Source organism: Salmo trutta, chromosome 39, assembly GCF_901001165.1.
Source record: "Salmo trutta chromosome 39, fSalTru1.1, whole genome shotgun sequence".
NCBI classification, from domain to species: domain Eukaryota; kingdom Metazoa; phylum Chordata; class Actinopteri; order Salmoniformes; family Salmonidae; genus Salmo; species Salmo trutta.
This window is the reverse complement of record NC_042995.1, coordinates 20,995,534-21,009,315: the sequence shown is the minus strand read 5'-3', so window position 1 is coordinate 21,009,315 and position 13,782 is coordinate 20,995,534. Positions and strand designations below refer to the sequence as shown.

General features: G+C 40.6%; 1 protein-coding gene across 1 annotated transcript; it reads left to right on the top strand.

The window, feature by feature from the left end:
• Window positions 1-9,082: 9,082 nt before the first annotated feature.
• On the top strand, window positions 9,083-13,468 carry LOC115179693 (gap junction alpha-8 protein-like). The gene is made up of 2 exons (XM_029741376.1): window positions 9,083-9,181; window positions 9,589-13,468. The coding sequence occupies exon 2, from the start codon at window positions 9,604-9,606 to the stop codon at window positions 10,750-10,752; it is 1,149 nt and encodes a 382-aa protein (XP_029597236.1). The 5' UTR covers window positions 9,083-9,181; window positions 9,589-9,603; the 3' UTR covers window positions 10,753-13,468.
• The last annotated feature ends 314 nt before the right edge of the window (window positions 13,469-13,782 follow it).

Below are 13,782 nucleotides of genomic sequence, written 5' to 3'. Positions count from 1 at the left end.
GTAACTCTAATGAACTTATCCTCTGCAGCAGAGGTAACTCTGGGTCATCCTTTCCTGTGGCAGTCCTCATGAGAGCCAGTTTCATCATAGCACTTAATGGTTTTTGCTACTGCACTTGAAGAAATGTTCAAAGTTCTTGAAATTTCCAGATTGACTGACCTTCATGTCTTAAAGTAATGATAGACTGTCGTTTCTCTTTGATTATTTGAGCTGTTCTTGATATAATATGGACTTGGTCTTCTACCAAATAGGGCTATCTTCTGTATACCACCCCTACCTTGTCACATCACAACTGACTGGCTCAAATACATTAAGGAGAAAATAAATTCCACAAATTAACTTTTAACAAGGCACACCTGTTAATTAACCTCTCTGGGACATGTGGGACGCTAGCGGGACACACTATTCAACAGCCAGTGAAATAGCAGGGCGGCAAATTCAAAACAACAAATATCTCATAATTCAAATTTCTCAAACATTTTAAAGATACACTTCTCATTAATCCAACCACATTGTCCGATTTCAAAAAGGCTTTACGGCAAAAGCATAACATTAGATTATGTTAGGACAGCGCCTAAACCAGAGAAACCACACAGCCATTTTCCAAGCAAGGAGAGGCGTCACAAAAAACAGAAATACAGCTAAAATTAATCACTAACCTTTGATGGTCTTCATCAGATGACACTCCCAGGACTCAATGTTACCCAATACATGCATATTTTGTTCGATAAAGTTCATATTTATATCCAAAAACCCCATTTTACATTGGCGCGTGATGTTCATAAAATGTATTGCCTCCAAAACCTCCTGTGAATGAACACATCAATTTACAAAAATACTCATCATAAACGTTGATAAAATTTACAACAGTTATTGAAAGAATTATAGATACACTTCTCCTTAATGCAACCGCTGTGTCAGATTTCAAAATAGCTTTACGGCGAAAGCACATTGTTCAATATTCTGAGTCCAGAGCTCAGCCATCAAAGCAAGCTATACAGTTACCCGCCAAGTTCTGGAATCAACAAAACTCAGAAATAGTATTATAAATCTTCACTTACCTTTGCTGATCTTCATCGGAATGCACTCCCAGGACTCCCACTTCTACAAGAAATGTTTGTTTTATTCGATAAACTCCATATTTATGTCCAAATACCTCCTTTTGTTTGCGCGTTCAGATCTCTATCCAAAGGCAAAATGCGCGAGTGCAAAACCAGAGACGAAAAGTCAAAATGTTCCATTACCATTCGTAGAAACATGTCAAACGATGTTTACAATCAATCCTTAGGGTCTTTTTAACATAAATCTTCGATAATATTCCAACCGGACAATAGCGTATTCATTACAGAGGAAAAAGAAAGAACGGCGCGCCTGTGTGCCTGCGCAGTAAACAACTGTCACAAAATCCTTCGTGCTGTTGTAAGGAGGACCAAGGCGCTGCGGAAGTGTGGATACTCATATTTTAATTTTCAAAAAAGGGAGTAGAGCATCCACTGAAAAAACAATAAACACCACAGTGACAGTCTTACAGGCATACAAAACGCAGTGTAAAACCAACCACCCACAAACCCCAGTGACAAACAACTCCTACATATATGACTCCCAATCAGGAACAACAATTCCCAGCTGTTCCTGATTAGGAGTCACAAGACACACACAAGACTGCCACGTCCTGACCCCCAAACTACTACCACAGCTCCATCTGCTGGTCAGGACGTGACAACAACTCACTGGTCCCAGGCTTGAGACAGCTCTTATTCTCTCCCCAGTAACAGTAGAAGCATGAAACAAGGTTCTAAAGACTGTTGACATCTAGTGGGAGCCTTAGGAAGTGCAAAATGACCCCACAGACACTGTAGTTTGGCTAGGCAATCAATTGAAAAACTACAAACCACTTCCTGGTTGGATTTTTTCTCAGGTTTTTGCCTGCCATATGAGTTCTGTTATACTCACAGACATCATTCAAACAGTTTTAGAAACTTCAGAGTGTTTTCTATCCAAATCTTCTATGCATATCCACCTTCTGGGCCCGAGTAGCAGGCAGTTTAATTTGGGCACGTTATTCATCTGAATTTCCGAATACTGCCCCCTGTCACCAAGAAGTTAATTGAAATGAATTCCAGGTGACGACCTCATGAAACTGTTTGAGAGAATGCCAAGCTTGTACAAAGCTGTCATCAAGACAAAGGGTGGCTACTTTGAAGAATCTGAAATATAAAATATATTTTGATTTGTTGAACACTTTTTTGGTTACTACATGATTCCATATGTGTTATTTCATAGTTTTGATGTCTTCAGTGTTATTCTACAATGTAGAAAATAGTACAAATCCTGGAATGAATAGGTGTGTCCAAACTTTTGACGAGCACTGTCGATGTGCAGATTTAGTTTGACTGCATTCCATGACACCAAATAACATCAACAACAACAAAAAATACCCACATTAAAGTTTGGTTGAGAGGGTGAGATTTATTACACATACAATGCATCATTGCTGCCCTGGCTTTGTCCCACTCCAACTATAACATGGCTTTTCCACTGTAAGGCAGCAAAGAGGGACCATCCCTCCATCCATTTGCTCCATTCCCATTCCCTATCCCCCCCACACACCAGTGTAAGTGAGCTGAATCGGACAAATCCTTCTTATTGTGGCTGGTATCTCTGGTATGCACAAAGAACAGAGAAGAGAGCGTCCCGCCTGGGTATCATCAAAAGACTGATCCTGGAATAGAGATTAATGGGATTATGACAGGAAGACCAGATGAGGGGAATCAATGTGGGACTGGGACGTTCACTAACTGACAGACAGGCAGACCCACTGTGCAGCACCCAAAGATCAAGAAGAATACTTATAGCCATACTATTACAGTGCGACAAATAACCTCAGTGCTTTGGGTATTGGGTACTGCTAAATAAATTCATGCAGGTGGGATATCCTAAGAGAGAGACACTAGTCTGCGTTGTTATACATGTTTAAATGGCTGAGCAGTCCTATTTCCATATAGGGTGCAATGAAAGCCAGACCCACTTGCACTAGCATACTTCCCCTCCAAATAACTACTACATGCTAGCGTGAGAGTCCTCTCTGGCCTTCATTTCCCCTAATGCCTTGCATCCTCTCTATCCCAAATCATCGCATCATTCTGGGATCGTCAGCTAAATCGCAACCCCAAGAGCAGGAAACGTGTGGCGCGACGGCGTGTAGGCAGATAAGCGTAAGATAACTTTGTTGGCGGGATAGTCCTCCGCTTAGCGACGAGTAGGTGCTTCATTGGCACAATCTGGGCTCACGCCTCAGCGCCCTTGCTCAATAGAGCCCGCATGCCCCATCATGACATCATGCTTTTGTGCAAAATCCCTGCGCCATTCACCGCCCTGCTTTCGGCTTAGGTCGTTAGCACTGGCAATATCAACAAGTAGTGCCATTAACAGACAAGTACAGTGCTGAGAACTAGCCCCGTTAGCCTACATGTGTCTCTGTACCTGGATATCCTTTCAAATTCACTTTAGGGAAAGTTCGGGGAAAACTGGTTATTGATGGGACAACAATGTAAAAGCTGTAAAAAAAATGGCAGCTTCATTTTGTTCCTGAGATGAAACATTAACCAAACCACACGGTCAGAACTAGCAGGCATCCTTGACCCACTACTGTCTGGTCTGACTCTTCCCTCAGTCTAGTGCTATGACCTCCATGACCCCAGCCTCAATGTGCTGAAGGGCATCACTACTGCTGGCTGTCCTGTGTTCTCGCACAACCCATTTTTCTCACCGAAATACATTTAGACTTGATATGTTTTGAAATACAGCATTATACTTTTTCTTCTGTAATATCATATAGTTGGACCAGTTATATAGTCACTCAAAGACTCTAACCCATGCTTTCCACTTCTGGTCAGTCATCAAACACTTCAGATAAAATGGGATATAATGAAGAACATATTTCCAAAACACACCAATTTTTTACATTTGTGTTTTTTTTAAATCTGAAATTATCGCTTATGGGTACCTTCACGCGGATCTAAAATATGACTCATTCTTAGATTTAAAATATATATATTTTAGATGTGCATGAAAATGTTTTTTTTTGAAAAACGCTATACAGTATATACATAGTTTAGCTGGAATGGAATATTCATATCCTGTATATTTGTCTGTGATATGTGGTTGTCTCACCAAGCTTTTTGAAGAGGAATGCACTTACTGTAAGTTGCTCTGGATAAGAGCATCTGCTAAACTACAAAAATGTCAAATGTAAATGTTTTACATACAGATCTCATATTACTGTATTGAATAATATTATTATTATGTTTTATATTGATGTCGCAAATGTATCATTTGTGCAGTTCTTTATAAAATAGTTTTGTTATTTGTTACATTTGACTGTGTAAAACCTAGCAGTACTACTTATTTCTCTGAGGGGCGGACATATAGCATTTTGCAAAAAAACACAATTATTTGTCAATCTGAAATGAAACAATCATGTGATATATTGTAAACCTATACTGTACATGTTTGTCATGATGATTATATAGTGAAAAATCTCTTTCAGAATTTCTTTAAAACAATAAAAGCTTATTTTCCAACATTTCTGATATATGGCGTTTTGGAATGAAACTCTTCCTATCTAGAGGGATGATGGAACTTTTTTGGGGCATATTGCAATCCATAGAACTGATACTTACAGCTATGATAAAGAAAAGATGCAGTATTCTACTTAAAAACAAGTGGGTCATCAGCAAGCCCCCTCATACCCGAGGGCCCACTGTCACACTTCAGCCAATGAGAGACAGAAGGTATCATCTGCAGATTGTTTTCTCATTGGATGAAAGGTACGTCCTGTTGTGGATCCAATAGAATCAGCAGAGAGGATGTGGTTTGTGAATTATGACCCTGAGGACACGCCCTGTTGAAACCGATTTTAGTAACACTTTAGTAACACCCTTTTTAAAAAAATTGCTTAAAATGACATACCAAAATATAACTGCCTGTAGCTCAGGCCCTGAAGCAAGGATATGCATAGTCTTTATAGCATTTGAAAGGAAACATTTTGAAGTTTGTGGAAATGTGAAATTAATGAAGGAGAATGTAACACATTAGATATGGTAAACGATAATACAAACAAAAAAACATGTGTTTTCCTTTTTTTTCTCTCATTATCTTTGAAATGCAGGAGAAAGGCCATAATATAATATTGCAGTTTAGGTGGCATTTAGATTTTGGTCACTAGATGGCATCAGTGTGTGTGCAAAGTTTCAGATTGGTCAATTGATACATTTTCAAGTACATAACAATAGAAAACATACAAAAATTATATGGTAATACAAAATTTAACTTAACACACTCCCAGGAATGCCATACATGATGGGTCATTAGCATATACACTAACTTTCACACATCTAGATGGCCGAGCGGGGTGGGTGTGGAGCCAGAGACAGCAGGGGTTGAAACTGTAGAACCCAGTTCCTACATTTGAATAAACAAATGGATTTTATCAAACAAAACTATGCTACATTTTATCTCTGGGACCCTCAAGACGACAAATCAGAGCAAGATTACTGAATGCAAGTACATTATTGACCTTCAGAGGTCAATGTATCAAACCAGTAAACATTTTTTTGTTGTTGTGCACTCTCCTCAAACAATAGCATCTTTTTTTTCACTGTAATAGCTACTGTAAATTGGACAGTTCAGTTAGATTAACAAGAATTTAAGCTTTCTGCCCATATAAGACATGTCTAAGTCCAGGAAAGTTTGCTGTTACTTACAACTGTCATGCTAATCACATTAGCGCATGTTAGCTCAACGTCCCGTAAAGGTTAAGGCATGGAGTTAAAACCTCTACAGGATCGGTGGGTCCCCTGCGGGATGGTTGAACTAACGTAGGCTAATGCGATTATCATGAGGTTGTAAGTAACAAGAACATTTCCCAGAACATAGACATACAGTGAGGGAAAAAAGTATTTGATCCCCTGCTGATTTTGTACATTTGCCCACTGACAAAGAAATTATCAGTCTATAATTTTAATGGTAGGTTTATTTGAACAGTGAGAGACAGAATAACAACAAACAAATCCAGAAAAACGCATGTCAGAAATGTCATAAATTTATTTGCATTTTAATGAGGGAAATAAGTATTTGACCCCTCTCTCAATCAGAAAGATTTCTGGCTCCCAGGTGTCTTTTATACAGGTAACGAGCTGAGATTAGGAACACACTCTTAAAGGGAGTGCTCCTAATCTCAGTTTGTTACCTGTATAAAAGACACCTGTCCACAGAAGCAATCAATCAGATTCCAAACTCTCCACCATGGCCAAGAACAAAGAGCTCTCCAAGGATGTCAGGGACAAGATTGTAGACCTACACAAGGCTGGAATGGGCTACAAGACCATCACCAAGCAGCTTGGTGAGAAGGTGACAACAGTTGGTGTGATTATTCGCAAATGGAAGAAACACAAAAGAACTGTCAATCTTCCTCTGCCTGGGGCTCCATGCAATATCTCACCTCGTGGAGTTGCAATGATCATGAGAACGGTGAGGAATCAGCCCAGAACTACACAGAAGGATCTTGCCAATGATTTCAAGGCAGCTGGGACCATAGTCACCAAGAAAACAATTGGTAACACACTACGCCATGAAGGACTGAAATCCTGCAGCGCCCGCAAGGTCCCCCTGCTCAAGAAAGCACATATACATGCCCGTCTGAAGTTTGCCAATGAACATCTGAATGATTCTGAGGACAACTGGGTGAAAGTGTTGTGGTCAGATGAGACCAAAATGGAGCTCTTTGGCATCAACTCAACTCGCCGTGTTTGGAGGAGGAGGAATGCTGCCTATGACCCCAAGAACACCATCCCCACCGTCAAACATGGAGGTGGAAACATTATGCTTTGGGGGTGTTTTTCTGCTATGGGGACAGGACAACTTCACCGCATCAAAGGGACGATGGACGGGGCCATGTACCGTCAAATCTTGGTTGAGAACCTCCTTCCCTCAGCCAGGGCATTGAAAATGGGTCGTGGATGGGTATTCCAGCATGACAATGACCCAAAACACACAGCCAAGGCAACAAAGGAGTGGCTCAAGAAGAAGCACATTAAGGTCCTGGAGTGGCCTAGCCAGTCTCCAGACCTTAATCCCATAGAAAATCTGTGGAGGGAGCTGAAGGTTCGAGTTGCCAAACGTCAGCCTCAAAACCTTAATGACTTGGAGAAGATCTGCAAAGAGGAGTGGGACAAAATCCCTCCTGAGATGTGTGCAAACCTGGTAGCCAACTACAAGAAACATCTGACCTCTGTGATTGCCAATAAGGGTTTTGCCACCAAGTACTAAGTCATGTTTTGCAGAGGGGTCAAATAGTTATTTCCCTCATTAAGATGCAAATCAATTTATAACATTTTTGACATGCATTTTTCTGGATTTTTTTGTTGTTATTCTGTCTCTCACTGTTCAAATAAACCTACCATTAAAATTATAGACTGATCATTTTTTTGTCAGTGGGCAAATGTACAAAATCAGCAGGGGATCAAATACTTTTTTCCCTCACTGTATCAGATATTGGCAGAAAGCTTACATTCTTATTAATCTAACTGCACTGTCCAATTTACAGTAGCTATTACAGTGAAATAATACCATGCTATTGCTTGAGGAGAGTGTACTGTTCTGAACTTGAAAAGTTATTAATATACCAATTAGGCACATTTGGGCAGTCTTGATACAAAATGTGGAAGTGAAATGAAATGGTTCATTGGATCAGTTTAAAACTTTGCACATACACTGCTGCCATCTAGTGGCCAAAATCTAAATTGTGCCTGGGCTGGAATAATACATTATGGCCTTTCTCTTGCACTTAAAAAAGGATGGTACAAAAAAAGTAGAAAAAAGGTTTGTTTTTTTCTTTGTATTATTTTTTTACCAGATCTAATGTGCTATATTCTCCTACATTCATTTCACATTTCCACAAACTTCAAAGTGTTTCCTTTCAAATGGTATCAAGAATATGCATATCCTTGCTTCAGGTCCTGAGCTACAGGCAGTTAGATGTGGGTATGTGATTTTAGGTGAAAATGTGCAAATTTCTACCGCGATATCTGTACATCTGAAATAGCTGCTGTAAAGTTTATTGTTGTCTTTGAGGGACACTTTAAGCCATTGAGTGTGCGATATCTTGATGAACATCCATATACACAGATGCAGTGGAAATGGTTGGAAGACAAATTGCAAAAAAATTAACATTAGCAAATAATTGTTGTCTTTTGTCTCTTTATAATGTTTGGTCTGCTTACAGTTTCCTGGGAACATCAATAAGATAAACTGTTTAGACAGTAGAAGAATATCGTTGTCATAGTATATGTTTCCCACATCTCAGTTTACATTTTTTTGTGGGTCACAGCTGACCAAACCAACGCCTGACCTTTTTGACATAGTCAAATCCAAGAACAAAATTGGAAAAGCTTTATACCTGGATGCTTTCAATAAAGTGTTACCAATATTTATTTTGATTATGGGCAAACCAAAGTCCTGTTTTTTTGCTAAAATGTTAGATCATACATTCCTAGGCATTTATAAAAGCCCACAGAAACAAGGATGACCTGACCTTACAATCAACATTGTTGATCAATACCAACAAAATGTAAACTTTCTCAAAAACATCACACACATTTCAGAACAGTGTACAGTATATTATTTATTGCTGATCACAGTACATTCCACATGAAATGTCTAATTCACCAATAAACAATCTACATCAGTTGATATATCTCTCTGTCTAACCAAGTCAGTAAACAGCTTTATTGTCGGCAGCAAGCTCATTAGGATGTGCCTTGCCTGTCTTCCTTCCCCTCCCTAATATAAAACCATTCAATAGGACACACCATGTATATTGTACACTACATGAGTTGGTATCATTCCCAACTGCGGTGTCCCATACGTTCCCATTTGTGTTGGGTGATCCCATTGTTTTCTGCGTCACCACACGTCGCCCGGCGAATAAAGGCTGTCTGGCTCCCAGCTTAAATATTGCCGCAATCTAAAAACCAACCATCAGACTCAATTCATTCACTTCTGCTCAGTGGTGCGACAAGGACTGGGGGCCTTAGGTGGGAAAGAGAGAGGAAAAAAGTTCACTTCACACCATTGGGTGCCAAGAGAAGGGGAACACAACTACACTGGAGCTCTCACTGTGGCAAGTTGCCCATTTGTTAACTTTCACCAATATTATATTCGTGTTTCTGGAATAATTTAACCTGGGATTGATTATTTATATCGAGTTTAGAGAGTTAAGGTGTTTATTGCTATGGTGTTTGTAGCTAAAATGTGCTTTTGGACTGTTGGTTTTAGTAATTTGGGGTGAGGCAAAGAGGCATGCAGCGATTTTGTGTTTGCGCTCTCGGGATTTGACAAAGAGTGAGTGAGTGGCTCATCATTGCTGTAGTTAGCTACAGCAATGTAGCTAGCTATAAAGAACATTTTTGATTATTATATGGGGATCGACAAAGGAGAGTTGTGGATGCAACACAAGGATTCTTTGCATTCTTTGTCGTCAGATTGATTTATAACTTGATTTTCTCTTCTCCAACCCTCAATATGTAGCGCTGATTGTTGATCATGGGTGACTGGAGCTTCTTGGGAAACATATTAGAGGAAGTAAATGAACACTCGACGGTGATTGGAAGGGTGTGGCTCACAGTGCTCTTCATCTTCCGGATCCTTATCCTGGGCACAGCCGCTGAGTTTGTGTGGGGCGACGAGCAGTCGGATTACGTGTGCAACACCCAGCAGCCTGGTTGCGAGAACGTGTGCTACGACGAGGCTTTCCCCATCTCGCACATCCGTCTGTGGGTTCTCCAGATCATCTTTGTGTCTACACCCTCGCTGGTGTACGTGGGCCACGCTGTGCACTATGTCCACATGGAGGAGAAGCGCAAGGAGCGCGAGGAGGCTGAGTTGAACCGCCAGCAGGAGCTGAGTGAGGAGAGGCTGCCGCTAGCACCTGACCAGGGCAGTGTGCGCACCACCAAGGAGACCAGCACCAAGGGCAGCAAGAAGTTCAGGCTGGAGGGCACCCTGCTGAGGACCTACATCTGCCACATCATCTTCAAGACGCTGTTCGAGGTGGGATTCGTGGTGGGCCAGTACTTCCTGTACGGCTTCCGCATCCTACCGCTGTACCAGTGCAGCCGCTGGCCCTGCCCCAACACCGTGGACTGCTTCGTGTCGCGCCCCACCGAGAAGACTGTCTTCATCATCTTCATGTTGGCCGTGGCATGCGTCTCGCTCTTCCTCAACTTTGTGGAGATCAGCCACCTGGGCCTGAAGAAGATCCGCTTCGTGTTCGGCAAGCCGCCGCCCCAGACCCAGGGCGGTCAGGACGGCGAAGGCCAGAGCCCCCCTGGGGAAAAGAGCCTCCACTCCATGGCCGTGTCATCCATCCAGAAGGCCAAGGGCTACCAGCAGCTGGAGGAGGACAAGCCCCCATCGCACTTCTTCCCCTTAGCAGAGGTGGGCATGGAGGCAGGCAGGCTGCCCGTACCTTACCAGGCGGAAAGTGAGAACGTCTCTAAAGTGTACAACGAGTCTTTGCCTTCCTACGTCCAGACCACTGGGGCGGAGGTGAGGGTCCTACCGGAAAGCGGCGAGGACGAGGGCCCCGCGGACCCCGACGTGGAGGCTACCGACACGATAGCAGACACCAGACCACTCAGCAGTTTAAGCAAAGCCAGCAGCAGGGCAAGGTCAGACGATTTGACAGTATGAAAGTGAAATCAATGTGAAAAAGCATGGGAGCAAAGCCTCACAGAGCCTTAACTCTCGCTGTGAGGGAAGTTAACATCAGCTTGTTATTCGGTAAAAAGAGTTTAAAATGCTGTGCAATGTGCAAGGAGCCTTTAGTTTTAAAAGAAAGATAAACTTGTATTTTATAAGACAGCATTTTTTGTACTGTTTTTATCAATCTATTTAAAAGGTAACAGAAAGAAAAAAGGTCATTTTCAGCAGGATTCGTATCGTACAAGAGGAGGTTATTATTTAACAAAAATGTGCTGTTTTTTAATTCACATATTTTCTATCAAGAGTTTTAACCAAAAATGATCAAACGCTTCCGATGTTTACATTTTTTTGACTATCCATTTAGCTTGATGTTAAATGTTATATTTCTATTGAGCAAGTTATTTTTGAAGTACTGTCAGGGTTACACTTGAGCGTGTGTGTATGTATTACAATAATTTCACCTCATCTACTCAAACATATACAACTAATTTATTTCACCTAATAGATCTACAGATGTATTTATTTTTATCTGTGAGGTGAAACATCACATTCTCATAGAATTGCTAACAACATCAAAAAATTCAAAAAGAAATGACCACTCTTTAAATGAAAATTGACATCAATCTTGGCATTTACTTTTTTAATCCACAACATGTATCAAAAAACCTTGATAAACATATATTTTATTGGTAACTATGGGAACCATGGAAGCTACCGTGGGCCAAATACTTTCTTCCGCCATGATGATAAAGATCTTGCCCTATCAGCACAAAGTATTGTTGAACAAGAGAGAAAAAATTAAGAACTCATATTCACAAAACAGGCCTTCCTTGACAAACTTTGAAAGAAAACAACTTTTGATTCCATCTCATGAAATGTGACAACAATTAGCAGTGTAGCCAAAGTGCTTAGTTCGCAATGTATATTTCAAAACTGGAATGAAATGTAAATGAATTCATTTACACAGTGGTCAACACACTAACGTCTATCATGTCGGTCAGGTGTGGACACAGATCAACCAAGAGTCATATTGTCAGGCAATATGCCATCTTGCTTTACCGATGTTCATATGTACAAATATACGATGAAGAGGTATTCATTTAAATTGTATTGGTTATCTAGTTGATTGATTTGTGGTACAAATGAAAACTATACATATCAGAAACCCATTGACACTAATTCTGCTAACTGGACAGTGGCAGAACCTAAATGCTGAAGTGAAACAATTCACGGGCCTTAAAATCAACCTTGCTTTTGAACTATGGAAACATTTATTACTGTAAGTGGATATACTTTCGGATACTTGTCTTCAGTCTGTCTGAGCCCTTCTATATTGTGACGTTGAAACATCATATTGTGAAATTGAAAGTTGAACTGTGTGTCTAAATGGAATGTCTGTAATGTTTTTATGAGCGTCAATTGATTCGATGTTAGTGTTGTCGCTTTAATGTCTATTTTCATTATTTTACAAAAAATGCTATTTAAAACGGTGTAGTGGTTAAGGCGTTGTTGCTCTGGGAACTACTCTACTGTTGTTAGTTTGAATTAAATCCCAATTCTATTTTAGGTTATTCAAACATACAGTTTAGAGAAATAGAATCCCCCTCCTATCTTCCTTCCTCAAAGTTTGGCATATCTGTTACCCATCACCCTACTTTAGAAAAACACCAGGGTCGTGTTGATTAGGCACCAAACGGACAAAAACAGACAAACAGAAAATAAGTACTGTAACTGGTTTGTTTTCGTTTGCTTTGGCAAAAACATTTTAAAATGTGTTCCGTTGTGTGCCCAAATGAACAGGACCCAGACCAGAGATCACCATGTTCCAGACAATGTGCCTTTTAAGACTGATTTGAACACTGATTTTTCTCTGTTGAACATTTAAATGGTGCTTTCATTCCAACTAAGTCCTACCATTTCGCCAGAGGCCGAATGATTCAGCAATCAGTATCGCCATCAACACATTGCAACAAATAATGAGAGGCGTTTAGCACAATCACCAGCCAGATGAGGTAAAGCAAACATTTCTGAGTGTTGATATAGTTGGGAAAGTAATGCTTCCATGGAGGGGGGAGTATTGAGCCTTGTTCAACCAACAAATGCAAACCATCTCAGTATAGTGCAGTGGCCCCTCACCCCCCTGTCCTAAACAATACGCTACAAGCTGCAAGGTTATCAACTTAGCCCAAAGCTCAGATATGTGTGCAATGTGAACGGGGCAGACATTAACTTCTGAGGGCTGCTCCAGATGGGGTGCTGTTCATTTGGATTAAATCTCATTTAAAAATGAAATCCAAAACAAATTCATGAACGTTGGCAAGGTATCCAGTTAAACATTGAGCCATGTTGAAAGTCATCGGCCTTGCTGCCCTGCTCATCTAAATGTCAGTAGGGAATATCTGAGATATTAGGGAATATTGGGAATATCAGTAGGAAATATTAGTTTATTATCAAGCTGTGTACATTTCCAATAATCAAGAGACAGACGAGGGCCGTGTGACTTCAAACCTCAACATAGGGTTCAGTGTCCTAGCGGTATCAAAGTCATTATTTTATTCCGTTTTTACAATGAAAATAAGTATTCTTAGTCATATAAAAAAAAAAATGTTTTACTAACTTGTAGTCCTATTTGCTCATAGTTGTGTGCAAGTATCATCTTTTGAAACTGTGAACAAGGCCAATAAAAGGTCAGGTGTGGTCAAGAGGTGCCGCCTCCTTGTCTTTTCTGCATCACACATACAGACTTGGGTTGCACACACACACACACACACACACACACACACACACACACACACACACACACACACACACACACACACACACACACACACACACACACACACACACACACACACACACAGTATGTATTGTAATTTGCAAGTATAAAAGGCCATGACTTTCATCAATTGTATCGGTGTGTAATACATTTCACCTAACCTAAACCCTTACATTTCACAGATTCGATGGTACTCTGAGTGTCTGCTTGTCAAATACTGTGATAATGCAACACATTTTTGG

Bases quoted from the DNA above. Each gene is read 5' to 3' on its own strand.
- LOC115179693 (XM_029741376.1), top strand. From the start codon at position 9,604: ATGGGTGACTGGAGCTTCTTGGGAAACATATTAGAGGAAGTAAATGAA.